At 41.9% G+C, this 20,580-nt stretch overlaps 1 protein-coding gene across 3 annotated transcripts; it reads left to right on the top strand.

The window, feature by feature from the left end:
- The first annotated feature begins 1,190 nt into the window (after positions 1-1,190).
- smarcb1b (SWI/SNF related BAF chromatin remodeling complex subunit B1b) lies at positions 1,191-19,216 on the top strand. Of its 3 annotated transcripts, none has more exons than XM_082958052.1 (9): positions 1,191-1,298; positions 3,334-3,445; positions 3,741-3,849; positions 4,208-4,345; positions 10,907-11,034; positions 11,423-11,589; positions 11,737-11,927; positions 18,058-18,189; positions 18,966-19,216. In XM_082958052.1, the coding sequence occupies exons 2-9, from the start codon at positions 3,352-3,354 to the stop codon at positions 19,003-19,005; spliced, it is 999 nt and encodes a 332-aa protein (XP_082814178.1). In that variant the 5' UTR covers positions 1,191-1,298; positions 3,334-3,351; the 3' UTR covers positions 19,006-19,216. The 3 variants fall into 3 exon arrangements, with proteins under 3 accessions (XP_082814178.1, XP_013983334.3, XP_082814179.1); XM_014127859.3 differs by lacking the exon at positions 1,191-1,298 and adding an exon at positions 1,345-1,511; XM_082958053.1 differs by lacking the exons at positions 1,191-1,298; positions 18,058-18,189; positions 18,966-19,216 and adding exons at positions 1,345-1,511; positions 15,394-15,697.
- The last annotated feature ends 1,364 nt before the right edge of the window (positions 19,217-20,580 follow it).

Here is a 20,580-nt window from a genome sequence, read left to right as displayed (position 1 = left end):
TTGTCGACGGGGCTGTAGTGGAGCAGGTTGAGAGCTTCAAGATCCTTGGCATCCACATCACTAACAAACTAACATGGTCCAAGCACACCAAGTCAGTCGTGAAGAGGGCACGACTAAACCTATTCCCCCTCAGGAGACTGAAAAGATTTGGCATGGGTCCTCAGATCCTAAAAAGCTTTTACAGCTGCACCCTCGAGAGCATCCTGACGGGTTGCATCACTGCCTGGTATGGCAACTGCTCGGCCTCCGACGGCAAGGGACTACAGAAGGTAATGCGTACGACCCAGTACATCACCAAGCTTCCTGCCATCCAGGACCTCGATACCAGGCGGTGTCACAGGAAGGCCCTAAAAATTGTCAAAGACTCCAGCCACCCTAGTCATAGACACGGTTCCTGCTGCTACCACACGGCAAGCGGTACCGGAGCGCCAAGTCTAGGTCCAAGAGTCTTCTAAACAGCTTCTATCCCCAAGCCATGAGACTCCTGAACAGCTAATCAAACGGCAACACAGACTATTTGCATTGCACCCCCCCATCCCCCTACGTACATAATTACCTCAATTACCTTGACACCGGTGCCCCCGCACATTGACTCTGTACGGTACCCCCTGTATATAGCCCCACTATTGTTATTTACTGTGTTGTCTAATTATTTGTTATGCTTATCTCTTACTTTTTTGTAGGTATTTTCTTAAAACTGCTTTGTTGGTTAAGGGCTTGTAAGTAAGCATTTCACTGTTGTATTCGACGCATGTGACTAATACAATTTGATTTGATTTGATTTGATCTCCCATGTCCCCCTCCTGACCCTCCCCCTGTCTCCCTCAACAGACATTTACCCTGCCTCCATCCCAATGGATATGTATCACTGTTATTGTTACTACGTATATATTTTATTTTTATTCTTTAGTACATGTATTGTTTTTATTTCACGTTGACCTACATTGTTGGAGGTCAGAATTTAAGATTTACACCTTCAAACCTGTACATGTGACTATTAAACTTCTAATCCAAAATCTTAGAATTTGTTCAGGAGAATTTTACCTGACCTACCTTTTACCTTTTCGCAAGAGTACAGTAGACAGGGAAGAAATGTAAGGGGTGGGGTAGTTTGAGGGGGAAATATGAGGAATATTGATCCAAATAAATTCAATTATTATTGGAGGAATTATTGATATAAGCAAAACTGTCCCAAATTGACAATCGCCCAAAGAGTAAGCTGACACTTTAACAAATGCTCAGCTGCACATGTTTTATTAGACCACCAACAACACTCCACAGAAGTGACACATGATACAGTAAGAAAACGTTTGTCTGAAATTGTATTACACTGTTTTGCGCACAGAAGTGACACTTTTGAACTCGGCGGTTTGAGCATGCGTTGTGTAGCTTTGTTACTGTTAGCTACTTAGCTAGCTATTGTAAAAATGGCGTTAAGCAAAACCTTTGGCCAGAAGCCGATTAAATTGCAGCTAGAGCAAGATGGAGACTTCTACATGGTTGGATCAGAGGTGTGTATGAGAAATATTTATCTAGCAATACAGCGCAGACAGCATTTTGGCCATCATCAGCCTGCGCCATTGTTGTTTGTCATGAAAGCTAACTACATCTCATAGCTAGCAAAACATCGCGCTATGCAGAATGAATCATGTCTGTCTAGTTCTCCAGCACCGTCACGCTCTCATGCAATTAGAGTGTCGTCTACGCTGTCTATTGTAGTAATAAGCACAAAATCAAGTGAGCGTACTATTGGCCCATGCAATGTCAATGTGGACAAACGGCTTGCTAGCTAACGTTAGCCAAGTCAGTTATTGTTGTGTCTGTGTGGTCTGGAGTTGTGCGCTGGGTGTTTCTAACAAAAACACACGACAAATATGAAAGGGACGAACACGAGAAAGTAAGTAAGCTGTACAGAGTCAGTGCCAATACCATATTTACATTGTGCAGGGATACTGGCGTGGTAGAGGTAGGCATGTGCAGAGGTAAGGTGACTAGGCATCAGGCTATAGGAAACAGACAGCAGCGTATATTATGTTTGTGTGTGTGAGCAAATTAAGTGTGCGTAGTCAGTGCTAAAATAAAAGGTCCTGATGGCAGGGAGCTCGGCTCCAGTGATTTACTAGGCTGTCCACACCACCCCCTGTATTGCCATGTGATTGAAGGGGTGCAGTTGCCATTACCAAGCAATGATGCAGCCAGTCAATTATGCTCTCAATGGTGCAGCTGTAGAACTCTTTGAGGGCCCATGCCAAATCCTTTCAACCTCCTGAGGGGGGAAGAGGTGCGGTCTCGCCTTCTTCATGACTGTGTGTGGACCATTTTAATAAGTACCTAAGTGATTTGGGCACCGAGGAACTTGAAGCTCTCAACCCGATGTGGATGGAGGCGTGCTCGCCCCCTGTTTCCTGTTGTCCGCGATAAGCTCCTTGGCCTTTCTGAGGTTGAAGGAGAGGTTGTTGACCAGGTCACTGACTTCCTCCCTGTAGGCCAAGGGTTCCCAAACTTTTTTGGCCTGCGACCCTGTTTTGATATCATTTTTTGGGGTGACCCCCCCCATCCACCCATGTGAAAAAATGTGGGTAATCAATGGCCAATATTTACTTTTGTAATTTGGGCTATGACAGTCTATTACAAATCAGTCTGACTGTATTTTTTTACAATATTTCAATCTGAAGACAGTATGGTTTGAAGTGACTAACATGCATCGGAAAGGTATTTAGAAGTTCAGAATAATGTTCAGGCAATAATGTTTTATGATCGTTGATGATATTTTTATCCACCAGTCTGATTTAGTGCCTGGTCTTGTCCACTCGGTTCTAATGGCTTGTGGGCAGAGTAGAGGGAAACAGTATGTACATAACGTGTTCCAGAGAGTCGTATCTTTCAGTGATGGGGTCATAATACTTTGTAGCTTAAACCTTTCAAAAGATAGAGCCACATTTGTAGGAAGAAAACAGAAACCGGTCTGTTTATTACAACCACATCTAACGGCTATTGGAGGTTTCTGACGTAACCCCGGTTCTATGAACCAAGTTCTATGAACCAAGTGCAAAAATTGTCTCCTCACCCCGTTTTCAAGTCAGGTGACCCCCTCATGGGGTTGCGACTCCTAGTTTGGGAAACCCTTCTGTAGGCTGTCTCATCGTCACCAGTGATCAGTCCTACCACCGTCGTGTCGTCAGCAAACGTGATGATGGTGTTGGAGTCGTGCACGGCCAAGCAGTGGTAGGTGAACAGGGAGCTACATGAAGTGTAGGGTCTTGGGGTTGTTTCTGGACTGTCTGGGCCCTATACTCTGTTAACGCAAAAAAAAAAACTCTTCCTTGCTCTCAGGTTGGAAACTACCTCCGTATGTTCAGGGGCTCTCTGTATAAAAGGTACCCATCACTCTGGAGGAGGTTAGCCACAGTAGAGGAAAGGAAGAAGATTGTAGCATCATCACACGGTGAGTGATACACTCTTGTCAGACACATTATCTTATGAAAACTGTCTTATTGTTTTTCACACAGCCACTTGGTCCCGTGTGGCTCAGTTGGTAGAGCATGGTGTTTGCAACGCCAGGGTTGTGGGTTCGATTCCCACGAGGGACCAGTACGGAGAAAAAATGTATGAAATGTATGCATTCACTACTGTAAGTCGCTCTGGATAAGAGCGTCTGCTAAATGACTAAAATGTAAAAATGTATAAGTCCAGGCAGCAAGTAGCACTCTAGGATATTATTAACACAACACAACTTTTAGCCACAAGTGTGACTCTGCTGAAGGCGTCCGAATGTGAAGAGATCTTTGAGGGGAATGATGAGAAGTACAAAGCGGTTTCCATAAGCACAGAGCCACCGGCGTACCTCAGGTAATGCCTCCCTCTTATCTCACCATATAGTCTTCTGCATTAGGAAAGAACCGAGTGCTGCTAGTGCATGACAATATGATTCATACCAAATTTCGGGAGTATGGATGCCAAAACAGAAATTCCACTTAAAAACTATATTTTGGTATTTGTTTCATTCGTCCACTGTTGATACAGTCCCAAAATGTTTTGAATATCAGCATCATTTTTTCAAGATATAAAACTTTCAAAGTACAGAAAGTGTCACCGTATGACGTGCTGTATTTGAGTTGAGCCTTTTTAGTGTGAACTAAGCCAAATGGGTTTTGTTCATCATATGTCCACATGTCAAAAGTCCCTAGTACTTCTCTGTCCATCCCAGGGAGCAGAAGGCAAAGAGGAACAGCCAGTGGGTCCCCACGCTGCCCAACAGCTCCCACCACCTGGATGCTGTGCCCTGCTCCACCACCATCAATCGCAACCGAATGGGCCGCGACAAGAAGAGGACCTTCCCCCTGTGGTGAGGAAAGCAAACCCACATTGGCCAGTGGCTGTGTCTGTATTGATACACACACACACTGAGTGCGTGTGTGCCATTTTATATAGATAGACCTGTGCCGTTTCGTCATGGAGCAATACACATGCGTCTTTCTATAAACTAGGGTACAAGTGAGGATTTCCTATGCTGGACAACTTGTTACAGTTGTTGATAAGTCATTGATAATAATCTGCCAATTTGTTTCATGTCATTACCTTAAGATATAAGGGGGAACATAGATGTATTCCATAAAATTCACAAGTTGATTTAAAACCTATGTTTAACTTTCTCATGGTTGGTGTCTTGATGGATTTGTCCAAAATCGTGTGACTTTTCTGTCCTTGCATTTATGGTAAAGCAAGTTGTCGTTATATCATATATAAACCATTAATCAGTTAAATTAGACATTGAACAAGAATCCTGAATCTAGCTATCGTACATTTATTTTTTTGTAACTATACTGAACAAAAATATAAACTCAACATGTAAAGTGTTGGTTTCATGAGCTAAAATAAAAGATCCCAGAAATGTTCCATATGCACAATCTTATTTCTCTCAAATTTTGTGCACAGATTTGTTTACATCCCTGTTAGTGAGCATTTCTCCTTTGCCAAGTTAATCCATCCAACTGACAGGGGTGGCATATCAAAAAGCTGATTGAACAGAATGATTATTGCACATGTGCTGGGGACAATAAAAGGCCATTCTAAAACGTGCAGTTTTGTCACACAACACAATGTCACAGCTGTTTTGAGGGAGCGTGCAATTGGCATGTTGACTGCAGGAATGTCCACCAGAGCTGTGGGCCCGTGTAACCACGCCAGACCTCCACACCCGGCTTCTTCACCTGCGGGATGATCTGAGACCAGCCACCCGGAAAGCTGATGAAACTGTGGGTTTGCACAACCAAATAATTTCTGCACAAACTGTCAGAAACCTCAGAGAAGCGTGGGTTATGGTATGGGCAGGCATAAGCTACGGACAACGAACTCAATTGCATTTTATCGATGGCAATTTGAATGCACAGAGATACCGTGATCCTGAAGATCCTGAGGCCCATTGTTGTGGAATTCATCCTCCATGTTTGAGCATGATAATGCACGGCCCTGTGTTGCAAGGATCTGTACAGTCGTGGCCAAAAGTTTTGAGAATGACACAAATATTAATTTTCACAAAGTCTGCTGCATCAGTTTGTATGATGGCAATTTGCAGCAAAGAAGCCATTTCTCTCCAGGAAAAACATGGACAGACTGATATTCTGCAAAAGGTACAGGGATTGGACTGCTGAGAACTGGGGTAAAGTCAATTTCTCTGATGAATCGCCTTTCCGATTGTTTGGGGCATTCGGAAAAAAGCTTGTCCGGAGAAGACAAGGTGAGCTCTACCATCAGTCTTGTGTCATACCAACAGTAAAGCATCCTGAGACCATGTTTGGGGTTGCTTCTCAGCCAAGGGAGTGGGCTCACTCACAATTTTGCCTAAGAACACAGCCATGAATAAAGAATGGTACCAACACATCCTCAGAGAGAAACTTCTCCCAACCATCCAGGAACAGTTTGGTGACGAACAATGCCTTTTCCAGCATGATGGAGCACCTTGCCATAAGGCAAAAGTGATAGCTAAGTGGCTCGGGGAACAAAACATTTATATTTTGGGTCCATGGCCAGGAAACTCCCCAGACCTTAATCCCATTGAGAACTTGTGGTCAATCCTCAAGAGGCGGGTGGACAAACAAAAACCCACATTCTGACAAACTCCAAGCATTGATTATGCAAGAATGGGCTGCCATCAGTCAGGATGTGGCCCAGAAGTTAATTGACAGCATGCCAGGGTGGATTGCAGAGGTCTTGAAAAAGAAGGGTCAACACTGTAAATATTGACTCTTTGCATCAACTTCATGTAATTGTCAATAAAAGCCTTTGACACTTATGAAATGCTTGTAATTATACTTCCATAGTAACATCTGACAAAAATATCTAAAGACACTGAGCCAGCAGACTTTGTGAAAATTAATATTTGTTTCATTCTCAACTTTTGGCCACGACTGTACACAATTCCTGGAAGCTGAAAATGTCCCAGTTCTTCCATGGCCTGCATATTCACCAGACACGTCACCCATTAAGCATGTTTGAGATGCTCTGGATCAACGTTTACAACAGTGTGTTCCAGTTCCTACCAAAATATCCAGCACAGGTATTGAAGAGGAGTGGTGCAACAGGCCACAATCGACAGCCTGATCAACTCTATGCAAAGGAGATGCCATGCTGCATGAGGCAAATGGTGGTCACACAAGATACTGACTGGTTTTCTAATCCATGCCCCTACCTTTTTTTGCGGGATCTGTGACCAACAGATGCATATCTGTATTCCCAGTTGTGAAATCCATAGATTAAGACCTAATGAATTAATTTCAATTGACTGATTTCCTTATACTAACTCAGTCAAATCTTAGAAATTGTTGCATGTTGCGTTTATATTTTTGTTTAGTGTAGATCTCAGAAATACAGTGTAACTACGTAACATTTCGTGTTACATGGTGAAAACGGTTTTCATGGGCACACACATCTGCCCAAAATGTTGCAATTGCAAAATAGAATGCGTCTAACCGAAAGTCACCTTACCTTGAAACTTAACCTACAGTGCCAGTCAAAAGTTTGGACACACCTACTCATTCCAGGGTTTTTCTTTATTTGAACTATTTTCTACATAGTATAATAATAGTGAACACATCAAAACTATGAAATAACACATATGGAATCATGTAGTACACCAAAAGTGTTAAACAAATCTAAATATATTTGAGATTCTTCAAAGTAGCCACCCTTTGCCTTGATGACAGCTTTACACACTCTTGGCATTCTCTCAACCAGCTTCAACTGGAATGCTTATCCAACAGTCTTGAAGGAGTTCCCACATATGCTGCGCACTTGTTGGCTGCTTTTCCTTCACTCTGCGGTCCTCAACTCATCCCAAACCATCTCAATTGGGTTGAGGTTGGGTGATTGTGGAGGCCAAGTAATTTGATGCAGCACTCCATCACTCTCCTTCTTGGTCAAATAGCCCTTACACAGCCTGGAGGTGTGTTGGGTCATTGTCCTGTTGAAAAACAAATGACAGTCCCACTAAGAGCAAACCAGATGGTATCGCTGCAGAATGCTGCGTATCACTGCAGAATGCTGTAGAAGAATTTCAAATATTAAATATATTTTGATTTGTTTGACACTTTTTTTTACTTCATGATTACATATGTGTTGTTTTTATGTCTTCACTATTATTCTACAATGTAGAAAATAGTAAATAGAAAGAAAAACCCTTGAATGAGTAGGTGTGTCCAAACGTTTGACTGGTACTGTAAATAGATACTTCGTTAACGTGGTTCTTCAATAATTTTGTAATACTTGTTTGATGCACATTTGGTGTCGAGCTGTTTAATTACACTGTGATAATTTCACACATCATCTGATCCAGGAAGGAATTTTGTGAATGACAGTCAAGTGAGTACCAGCTCTTGTGATGGCACATCACAGCTCATTTACCTTTTTTTATTTTATTTTTTTAAATCATGGAATATGTTTGTATTCATGCTGGTCTTATCAAGGGAATACGTTTGTACTTTGTATCTGGGTCCTAAAGGGAAGTGTTTGTGTTGTGGTCTTTTATTCCCAGACAAATCGCTGTAGAAACTGCCTAGATGTCATTAGATGATGGTAGGTTTGGTAGGAATTGAATGGGAGTTTATTTAGTGGTTTTTACTTTCTGTATTGGACATAATTGTTTTATGACATTTTACTAGATTTCATAAAACAAGTGCTGAAAAAAAGGTGTTGAGGATTGTCCAGAATATGTTGGTGTCTCATTTGTTACAGTACGTCGGTGAAGACAGTTCTGACTGGATCCACATGGGATCTAATATCCCTAGCGAATTGATGTTGATCTGTTTTAGTCTACTTGATTTACAGCAGTGTATTGTTAGATTTAACAGAGAAAGCATCAAGGTAATGAGTTCATGTTTTCATATGTTTTTTGGTCGCTTTCTCATTATTAAAACAGATGTTGAGGTTAATGCTACTTTTATTCATGGCTTTATTATGTGAGCCTGCATTTGCCACACAGTGTACAGAGAAATCACCATGCATGCATCCAATTTATTTAGTCAGGCAAGTCCATATTATGCTCAGATTAAAAAAAAAGAATAATAATAATTTGAAAATCAGTGCATTGGCAAAGCCTAAAAGATGCATTATTCTTAGTGGTAATTGCCTTTATTTAAAAAAAAATACACTTTGCATATTTTTGGAGGGGGAGGGGTTCTATATTAAGCCTTACATTTTAGTCATTTAGCAGATGCTCTTATCCAGAGCGACTTACAGGAGCAATTATGGTGAGGTGCCTTGCTCAAGGGCACATCAACAGATATTACACCTCGTCGGCTCGGGGATTCTGATTTCGGTTACTGGCCCAATGCTCTTAACCGCTGGGCTACCTGCCGCACAATTGTATAACATTGAGGTCCTTGAAAATTACAATTAAGTACTTGAAAAAGTCCCTCCCTGAAAGTCCTTAAATTTGACTTGCCAATGTCTGTATCAACCCTGCTTAAAGGATGTATAGTCCTAGGCTTATGATGTTGTAAGTGGACTTATGGGCCAATTTGCATATATTCCTCTAAGTACACATTTGGAACTGCATAAAAATATATTTTTTGTTTCAAACCATTTTGAAGTTTTGATCCCAATGTGACACATTGGCCCCATTTATTTATAGAAAGACCTACATTGAGAATAATCTCTGCACTTTTCAGGCTGGGTTAGAAGGGCCCTTTTGATGACTTGTGCAAAAGTGGCTTTGTACTCTTTTTCTCATTGACCGCTTCGAGGTACTTGCTACATTTCTCTTGTGAAAATGAGCCTTTGGAAAAGTCCTGAGATGTCCACGTTAGCGGATGAATCTCAGCTCTGCTCGTCATAACGTCTTTCATCAGTGACTGCATGATGGCGATCCTTAGTGTGGGAAAAATGAAGGAATGGTTCAGTCACAGTCTGTTTCACCCTCTCAAGCTATTTGAGGGTCAGGAGATACAACTTGAGATAGAGGTCGTCCAGGGTCACTGGGACTCCCTCCTCTGGTTTTTAAATTAGGTCGAGTTGCTCATTCATCAAGTGTTTTTCTGGTGGTCTTCCAGAAAGCAAGCACTGTCCCCTGACATGATCGTCTGAGAACATCCTTCCCTCTCTCCCCCTTCCCACAGCCCACTTGTCTAGATAACAAAAGCATTTAATTGTGTTGCTGGAACATATCAAAACAGATCTGCCTACTCGGGCACTTTTTGCTGACCTTGAAAGATGGAGGCTTTTAAGCGCAGTTGCCATGTTTTCAACAGTCACGGTCTCTATCTCTTGTTTTCATGGCATCTTTGTTTAGTTGCTGTGTGTGTTTGTAACTAAGCTCTCTAGATGATTTACGGTTGAGATAATAAAGTAAAGTACATACTAAATGATGTTTGGATCTTGTTTATCTACCTAATGGTGGAAAAGTTAGTTTAGGAATAAGACACCCTTGACTTGTGAAAAATGTAGGCCTAAACAACTTAATTATTTGAAGGAACAAAGAGCGACGCAAACTGTGGGTGAATGCACCGTGATGCCTTTTCACCTTGTATAGCCTATGATGCTCCAAAAGGCCCACTCAATTCTAGAAATCACATCTCTTTATTATTATAATTTTTTTTAAAGCTTGAAAACACATAAGTCAGCATGTCTGGCTCAAAGCATTGCTCCTTTTGCTGTGGTTTTAGCAGAGGATCCATTGTGTGGCCTCGCTAGTGAACATCTCTCCCTTTTCTGGCGCAGATGTGATCTGTTGAACAGTGCATGTTGTGTATGCTGCTCTCTGAATGCTAGTGTTGATGGACATTTAGTCCAGAAAATATCGTATAGAGCGGCAGATGACTGAATCTTTCACTGTATACCCAATTTTGCAGGACAATAGAATTTACCGTTTGTTGAATTTGAATTCTATTAGGATGCCCATTAGCTGAGGTCATGCCGTCAGCTAATCTTCCTGGGGTCTAACACAGAACTAAAAATACTTTACTAAGAATGTGTAGGATACCAACCTGGTCCCATTCTGTATGTGCGGAGCCAACTCTTCTATCGTTGTCATGCCAAACACATGTTGACATAACAAATTAATGAACACGGAAAGCAGTTGGCTAAAGTAAAAACAGCCTGGACCACCAGGCTAATAGATTGATGAGAGAGAGAGAGACACAGAATTCCCATGTGATAAACATCAATTCATCATACATTCCGAATGGTGGCCACCGGTGTACAATGACGCTTATTGGGTTCATCTTTTGTTAGCAACGACCAGCTGAAGACGAGTAGAAGCTAAATTAGGGATAGATGTTACAGCCTGGTATTCACGATAAGTGTCTTTAAATGTCTCCAATAATGATGGGAAGACAAACAAATGATTTACTACTTTTCATAGGTTGTAGCATGATCTAATACCATGTCTTCTCCCCCTTTTCCCTCTGCGAAGCTTTGACGACCACGACCCGGCGGTGATCCACGAGAATGCGTCTCAGGCTGAGGTGTTGGTTCCCATTCGTCTGGACATGGAGATTGACGGGCAGAAGCTCCGAGATGCCTTCACCTGGAACATGAATGGTACGACTCCACTCTCCATTCCCCTTGGCTGGAAGACTGCTTTGGAGTTAGAAACTCTAGTTTGGGATGTTATTCTGAAGATTACTTATAAGGTTATAGAATCGCTTCACAGCAACAGCCGCACTTTGAGCCACATCTCAATAGTCTAAAGTGGCTTCTTTCCTATCCTAGTCTCATCTGCTTCATCTGCACTGATCTGAAAATACACTGGTTAGATGGAAGCAAAGTGATGGATGCCTACTAAGGAAAAATCCTGCTCTCATCAGCCTTGTTCTTTCACATCAGGGTGATTATAGGAAAGAACACGAGGATCGGAAGCCACTCATTGACATTCTCCCCTGTTCATTCTCTCTTTGCCTCCTCTCACCGTCCTATCCCGTCCTTCCAGAGAAGCTGATGACCCCGGAGATGTTTGCTGAGATCCTGTGTGACGACCTGGACCTGAACCCCCTGGCCTTTGTCCCGGCCATCGCCTCAGCTATCCGCCAGCAGATAGAGTCCTACCCCACAGACAGCATCCTGGACGAGCAGACTGACCAGAGGGTCATCATCAAGGTGGGCATATACACAGTCACACACAAACAATTCACTGCTGCAATAGGAGCACAGGCCAAGGGCTGCATCTCAATAATAAAATCAAGGGTTTGTCATAACATCACTCCTATACATACTGTATTTCTTAAACGTGTGTGTGTGTCTCAGCTGAACATCCACGTTGGGAACATCTCCCTAGTTGACCAGTTTGAGTGGGACATGTCGGAGAGGGAGAACTCTCCGGAGACGTTTGCCCTGATGCTGTGCTCCGAGCTGGGCCTGGGAGGAGAGTTTGTTACTACCATTGCCTACAGCATCCGTGGCCAGCTCAGCTGGCACCAGAGGACGTACGCCTTCAGGTAACACAGATGCTCAAAACATGTATATAAATGCAATATATGCATTTGCACAAACATAGACACAAACACACACCAAACAAACAAAAACAACACTAAATACACATATATGGACACACAGAGCACACCTAATGACACTGATGGATCCAGACAGAACCTTCCCAGTTCACACACGTGCTCGTTTAGACATTTAACATCCTATGCATTGCCCAATGTAATGACAAAATGGAGAGTTGGAGAGTTAGAAATACCCGCACACATATTTTGCAACTCTTTGATCGGAAGGTCTTTGTCACGACACATTTTTCAACCTAAATGCAGCATTCCCCATACTGTTTTGTAGAATAGATATTTTAAATACTCAAGATGTAAGGTTGCCAGTATCATGGATATTTGCTGGAATAAGGCCAGAACACATTTAGTTCCCCCAATGTGATGGATTTTAATATGCCCCTTGACTTATTTCACATTTTGTTGTTACAGCCTGAATTCAAAATTGATTAAATTAATTTTTTGCTCACTCATCTACACACAATACCCCATAATGACAAAGTGAAAACATGTTTTTATAAATACATCCACAGGTACACCTCCAATTGACTCAAATGATGTCAATTAGCCTATCAGAAGGTTCTAAAGCCATGGCATCATTTTGGGGAATTTTCCAAGCTGTTTAAAGGCACAGTCAACTTAGTGTATGTAAACTTCTGACCCACTGGAATTGTGATACAGTGAATGATAAGTGAAATAATCTCTGTAAAGAATTGTTGGAAAAATGACTTGTGTCATGCACAAAGTAGATATCCTAACCGACTTGCCAAAACTATAGTTTGTTAACAAGAAATGTGTGGAGTGGTTGATAAACAAGTTTTAATGACACCAACCTAAGTGTATGTAAACTTCCAACTACAACTGTATGTGTTTTGTAAGATTAACTATATCTCACAGTGACATGAACATGAGGTCAGGTTGAGGCATGTGTTGTGTGGTGTCTTAAGAGTGTGTGGGAAGGGGTTTAAAAGTTGGCTGCCTGCCTAATGACTCACAAATTGGGATCTGTTAAGGATTTTAATTTCAAAGACACACACACACACACACACACACACACACACACACACCCTTTAGCCTTCATCCATTATTCACAAGCACGGGTACCATGTGTTTTTCCACCAAAACAAAAGCTTCATTCATAGGGAGTTTCCAGCCAACTAAACACTAAAACGGTCCCTTTAGCGTCCCCAGGCGATCGTTTTACATATTGAAATGTCTTAACGTTGTACAGATTTTCTCCCAGACAGTGACACAGACAGACATACAGTGGTTCCTCCTTTAAAAGTAGCGAGCTTACACAGCGGGACTTAGAGGTACCCAGCGTCACGGGTTCATTGCTCCAGACCACCACAAGGGGGAGTTAGAGCACTCATTATGGATTTGAGTCCCAAGGTTTTTATATGACCAATCATATCGAGTGGTGCCAATGACGAATTTGACGCGAGCCACCCGTCCCTGGTGACTTTCTTCAGCAAAGATGGCTGACTAAACATTACGGGGGAAGCAAATGTAAGTAGTTATAACGTCATTACGAGTTAAGCAAAACATTTACAATTGAGAGGAATATGTTAGTTAATGTAGAGACAAACGATTGTGCATACTTTTTTGTCATGAAGTTAATTTACGAAAATCACTAGCAAGTTTTTTTTTTTTTTTTTCAATCATCCAATACCAGGTGTATCAAGCTCCATTATTTGAATGATGCTGTGTCTGCATGTATGTAATGATTACACATTGTAACTATGCAATAGACTAGAAACATGATTTTGTAATTCATATATACAGAATAAAAAACAGTACATCCTGCCAGCACACCCACAAGCGTGCTGAATGACGCGTAGAAGAGAGCGAGGAACGAGATGAGAGTAACAATCCAGGCTATTTGCTCTGAGACCGGCATAATAATGTAATGAAACAAGCAGGGAGCAGGTTTCGAACCCTCAACATTCTAGTCTGAAGTCCAGCACGCTATCGACTGTGCCCAAATGTATTAACTGGGGTTGGGTCCGATTGTGGCTAAAAACACTTTATCAATTGAAGTTAGAAGCAAAAGCCTACAGCTATTTTAGTACCGTTTCGTGCTGCTCTGAGACAAGACCACTCCTTCCTCCCCGTCGGGGGATTGAACCCCGGTCTCCCGTCCGCACACAGGGATTCTTTAGCTAAATAGCCCAGTACTGTGTTGCCGACCGTCACTTTGTACAGCGCCATATTTTCCGTTCCATTCTAACAGAAACCCAGAGGGTTTTTCTTTTTTTATGGAATAGAAACACCATAATATTTATTAATCAAATTAATTAAGCAAGTACCAGTCAAAAGCTTGGCCAGACCTACTCATTCCAGGATTTGTCTTTATTTTTACTATTTTCTACATTGTAGAATAATAGTGAAGACATCACAACTATGAAATAACACCGGTCCCCCGCGTGCCCTGCATTCTGTAGTACAGACATGACCTGCTCTCCCTTATGTAAGGAATTAGGCACTTTCCCATGTTTGCTACAGTATGTATTGTAGACTGCACAGTAGCCTAATAAACAAACACATTTAGTTAATAAAATAATGATGAAGAAATACTCTTTCAAAATGCAGATGTTGATTTTAGTTATGGATCTGTAACGAATTACTATGGGAATAAATATCAATGATTTACAGAAATATTGGAAGAAAGTTGTCTAATGAAGGCAAAACATTTAGCATCCTCCAATCCTGAAGCCTACTCCCGACTGTCACATTGTACAGCGCCATATTTTCCATTCCATCCTAACGGAAACCCTGAGGATTTCGTTTTTCTCTGAATAGAAACACCATAATATTAATCTAATTAATTAATCAACATTTCTTAAAATAAATCCCATATACTATGTTATTACAAAAAATGAATACTATTAAATGCTTCTCTAGTATGCCCTCTGGTGGTCAAACTAGAAATAACTTGCAGTAACAGAAAAAATGGCTGACAATTTAAATGACATGCCACAGAATGCTGCGGCCGCACGCAAGGTGTGCCGCAGTATGACGCAACTTTTAAAGGAGGAACCACTGTACAGTACAGCCTGTTTGTTTGTGTGTTGTTCCTCCCCCACTCTGCCCTGCATGGTTTCTCATCGCATTAGCTTGGCTCTGTTAATTTGTGATGTTTTGTTCATATGGGCTGTTCCATTGTGTGTCACCTGCTTATCAAACAGTGGTGGTCGATTCCATTTCACCAATGGACATTTCATGAAATGAACTGAAATAACAAATGGAGAAATTAGTAATCGATTGCCAACCCTAATGCCAATGCTTTTGAATCATTTCAAGTCATTGATTGTGTGTAAATGAGGACTGGAGAGTTTTTCTAACATGCCTTTTTGTTTTGTATTGCAAATTAATGATATTTTCTACTCTCTTCCCCCACTTGTCTGTCTTTTTATAGGGCTGATTTCAGGTCAATATGCTTTTGAATTACTTGAACTACTACCCCTCTCCCCCAAGCTAAACCCTCACCAACTACGTTCTCTTGACATGATCTGCCTTGGGAAGCTGAGTACATTTACACTTTATCTCTCTCTCTCATCTGTTGACTTGACTTTGCAGGGCTTGTCCACCCAAAGGAAACCATTTTTACTTGTATTATGAATAAAAAAGCCTATGAAGTTGTATGATATTCTGTTTCTGCCAAGTCAGGGAAAACTATGTACACTGCTCAAAAAAATAAAGGGAACACTTAAACAACACAATGTAACTCCAAGTCAATCACACTTCTGTGAAATCAAACTGTCCACTTAGGAAGCAACACTGATTGACAATAAATTTCACATGCTGTTGTACAAATGGAACAGACAACAGGTGGAAATTATAGGCAATTAGCAAGATACCCCCAATAAAGGAGTGGTTCTGCAGGTGGGGACCACAGACCACTTCTCAGTTCCTATGCTTCCTGGCTGATGTTTTGGTCACTTTTGAATGCTGGCAGTGCTTTCACTCTAGTGGTAGCATGAGACGGAGTCTACAACCCACACAAGTGGCTCAGGTAGTGCAGCTCATCCAGGATGGCACATCAATGCGAGCTGTGGCAAGGTTTGCTGTGTCTGTCAGCATAGTGTCCAGAGCATGGAGGCGCTACCAGGAGACAGGCCAGTACATCAGGAGACGTGGAGGAGGCCGTAGGAGGGCAACAACCCAGCAACAGGACCGCTACCTCCGCCTTTGTGCAAGGAGGAGCAGGAGAAGCACTGCCAGAGCCCTGCAAAATGACCTCCAGCAGGCCACAAATGTGCATGTTTCTGCTCAAACGGTCAGAAACAGACTCCATGAGGGTGGTATGAGGGCCCGACGTCCACAGGTGGGGGTTGTGCTTACAGCCCAACACCGTGCAGGACGTTTGGCATTTGCCAGAGAACACCAAGATTGGCAAATTCGCCACTGGCGCCCTGTGCTCTTCACAGATGAAAGCAGGTTCACACTGAGCACGTGACAGACGTGACAGAGTCTGGAGACGCCGTGGAGAACGTTCTGCTGCCTGCAACATCCTCCAGCATGACCGGTTTGGCGGTGGGTCAGTCATGGTGTGGGGTGGCATTTCTTTGGGGGGGCCGCACAGCCCTCCATGTGCTCGCCAGAGGTAGCCTGACTGCCATTAGGTACCGAGATGAGACCCTCAGACCCCTTGTGAGACCATATGCTGGTGCGGTTGGCCCTGGGTTCCCCCTAATGCAAGACAATGCTAGACCTCATGTGGCTGGAGTGTGTCAGCAGTTCTTGCAAGAGGAAGGCATTGATGCTATGGACTGGCCCGCCTGTTCCCCAGTCCTGAATCCAACTGAGCACATCTGGGACATCATGTCTCGCTCCATCCACCAACGCCACGTTGCACCACAGACTGTCCAGGAGTTGGCGGATGCTTTAGTCCAGGTCTGGGAGGAGATCCCTCAGGAGACCATCCGCCACCTCACCAGGAGCATTCCCAGGCATTGTAGGGAGGTCATACAGGCACGTGGAGGTCACACACACTACTGAGCCTCATTTTGACTTGTTTTAAGGACATTACATCAAAGTTTGATCAGCCTGTAGTGTGGTTTTCCACTTTAATTTTGAGTGTGACTCCAAATCCAGACCTCCATGGGTTGATAAATTGGATTTCCATTGATTATTTTTGTGTGATTTTGTTGTCAGCACATTCAACTATGTAAAGAAAAAAGTATTTAATAAGATTATTTCTTTCATTCAGATCTAGGATGTGTTGTTTAAGTGTTCCCTTTATTTTTTTGACCAGTATAGTTATCACTGTTGGTTGGTCTACAAACTGCACTACACACAGGTTCAAGTTGTATTAGTTGTATGTACAGGGTACACATGGAATACACCGTCCAATGAAATGCTTACTTGCAGGTTCTTTCTCGACAATGCAACAACAAGAAGAAATAATAAAAGATAAGAATACAAACATAAAGTAAATGGCTCAGTAGAACACAGAAAACTGTGTGGCTTATTGTTGTAAATATGCAGAGAGAGGATCAGAAATCCAGAAGGTATCAGACAAAACGGTTCCACTGGTGCCTTTATCTATTCTCCCAGTTCTTCATTTGTCAAACTGAAAATGCATGTGTTAGTTTAGTATCCCTTATACCGTGGGGATTATAAAAAAAGAAATGTAGGTATTTTCACTACAGGTATGTAAAATGCCGTAGTGGGCCGAGCAGGGTTTGATTGATGGATGCTGTATGACTGTTTTCATTGCTTTGGCTAAGTGTGCTAGTGGTGAATCTGTGCTTTACTTATCAAGATGGCATCTTCGTTAAAAAAAAAAAAAATACATGATCGTCACGCAATTTAAATACTAAATTTCCCAAAACCTTTTTTAAAAGTTTGAATAAGTCATGTTTTTGTCTGTTTGGATCAAGGGTATATCTATTCCTCATCAAAATGGCACTAACTCACAAGAGTGACAAGGGCGGCCATGTTGTTTTTCTCCTCCAAGATGCCTCTTATTAGCTCTCCCAATTCTTCAACACACCATGACTGCAGCATGTCCCATCCTGGGCGCTCTCTTCCTAGTTTTGCGTCTCATTTCCTGTCGCTCTGATGTCATTTTCTGCAGTGAGAACCCCCTGCCAACGGTGGAGATTGCCATCCGCAACACAGGCGACGCTGACACATGGTGCCCTCTGCTGGAGACCCTGACAGATGCAGAGATGGAGAAGAAGATCAGGGACCAGGACAGGAACACCAGGTGAGAGAGAGACAGCCTGGCATTCAAAACCTAGTTCTTCTCAATTCATCTTTCCATTTTTCCTCCATCTTCCCTCAACCTTTTCCCCCAATACGTGTGAGGAGATGGGATGCGAGGAATCACAGAAAGACCAATTGAGATAGCCTTACTTTCCGACTAGCCCCCTCGTCTCCTCCTCATTTCTATGTCCGCTGTTGTAGAAAAGGAATACTACGCTCAAACGGTTTTTAGTATTTTGTTCATTATTCCGCTGTTAATACAATCCCAAATAATTGTGCATGTCATCAGTCAAATTTTAAGATGGAACACGCGTTATCATGACAGTTTTTTTCCTCTGGACAGAAAGTACTTTGCTCTGTATTGTTCTCTAACTTGATCACTTGACTGCTGACATGCACCATTTTTTGGGGATTGTAGTATTAACAGTGGACTAATTAAATGTTCAGGAAGAGACAACAAGATTCAGGTTTTTCCTCAAAATCAGACACATTTATTTTTGTCTGCACCACTCAGACAATTGAAAACTGATCCGTGCAAAACTAGTTATAATTTGCAATAGGGTATTTGGTCAGATAAGTATGAAAACTACTGTCCTACATCATCAGATTTCCCATCTAAGAATGTTTTCTACTGTGTTGTATTTATTCCAGCCCATCTGCCACATGAGGGGTTGGGTTAAATGCGGAAGACACATTTCAGTTGAATGCATTCAGTTGTAAAACTGACAAGGTATCCCCCTTTCCCATAGTAACCTATTTAATGTGTTTTCCTTTCAGGCGCATGAGACGACTTGCCAACACTGCCCCCGCCTGGTAGAGAGAAGCACCAATAAGCTACTACAGAGCCTCTAGTCCAGTGGTTGCCAACCTTTTTGAACCGTGGCACACCTTGATGGGATATAAGATTCTGCGGCACACCAAAAATGTCCCTATTAATTTATTTGGTGGTAATGACCTCCATCTGATCTATATTGCATATCATCTATTTTCTGTGACAAATGTTTATTAAATAGGGTTTGTTTTAAGTATTTTCATAGTTCCTTACTCATGATGGTTCATTTGTGTATACCCCTTTAAGAGCGTCCCGCAAATCTGCGCCAGAAAGAATAAAATGTATGTATTGGGTAAATAGGTATTTCGTTTTGAACGGTCTGTGCTAGAGGTGCAACCACGGACACAAAGCCAAGCTCCGTTTGGTTTTATGGCAAGATGCTGTGGTATAGCTAAGCCTAGAGACATGTATTAAGAAATAAATTATTCTCGCTAAGCCTAATCAAACTTACAAGTGCTAATGGTTATCACAGACTAAGTAAAATAATAAAAATGACTGCTCGTGATGCGAGCCCCTCAAATGATACAAATGTAACAGCCTGAGCGCACTGGACTTGGAACAACGATAAGGTGTAACAATGTAACATTTAATGTATTATCTGACTGGCACAGGTGCTCCCAAGTCAAAATTCCAGAGTGTTAAATTTTTTAATCAAGATTAGGAAAGGTTTTGTGGAACACCACTGTTTCTAGTCAGCTAACAGTCAACTCCTATGGGCCCTCTGTGGAGACACACACACAAACAAACGTGACAATAGACATTCAACTGGTCCCTTCTTACAGCCCCCACAATATTAACTAACTCAATGCTTGATTGTCATACTAATCCAGTACCAATGTCACATCTGTACTCCCATTAATTAGAAAAATGACATCTGATCCCAGATCAGAGACTGTTCAAGGAGCCTTATCCATTTCTAGTGATGAATCCCAATCCAAGCCCCTCCAGTGGTTCAACCGCTATTCATTTCTGATGAGATGAGGCGACGTGGTATATTAAAGGTGCCATGGGTAGAGTGTATTTGTCCGTTTGAGCCTTTGTCCATTCTACGGACTCACCATCTAAGTGAGCTCTACCTGTAATACTGCTTTGATGCACTCATATCTCTCATGATAGACAATGCTGACTGACTTGATCTGTCTGTTAAAAGAAACACTCAGACTCAACTCTTGCGAATAATGTAAAGTTATGTATTTATGCTGATACTTTTAGTACATTTTTGAGTTTTTTTGTTTCCTTTTTAATAAAATAATATAAACCAGACATTTGAAATGAAGATATGTTGCTCTACAAATTCTTGTTGAGTCGGCAAGTTGCACAATCAACAGTGGGCTATTATTAATTTTCACTGTGAGGTACAGCGCATTCGGAAAGTATTCAGACCCCTTGACTTTTTCCACATTTTGTTACAGCCTTATTCTAAAATGGATGAAATTGTTTTTTTCCCTCAATCATCACACAATACCCCATGATGACAAAATGAAAACAGGTTTTTAGAAATGTTTGCAAATTAATACAAAATAAAAAAACGGATACCTTATTTACATAAGTATTCAGACC

The sequence above is a fragment of the Salmo salar genome, chromosome 11 (genome assembly GCF_965601325.2).
Source record: "Salmo salar chromosome 11, fSalSal1, whole genome shotgun sequence".
Taxonomy (NCBI): domain Eukaryota; kingdom Metazoa; phylum Chordata; class Actinopteri; order Salmoniformes; family Salmonidae; genus Salmo; species Salmo salar.
The sequence above is the reverse complement of the archived record's forward strand: the minus strand, read 5'-3'. Positions and strand labels throughout refer to the sequence as shown.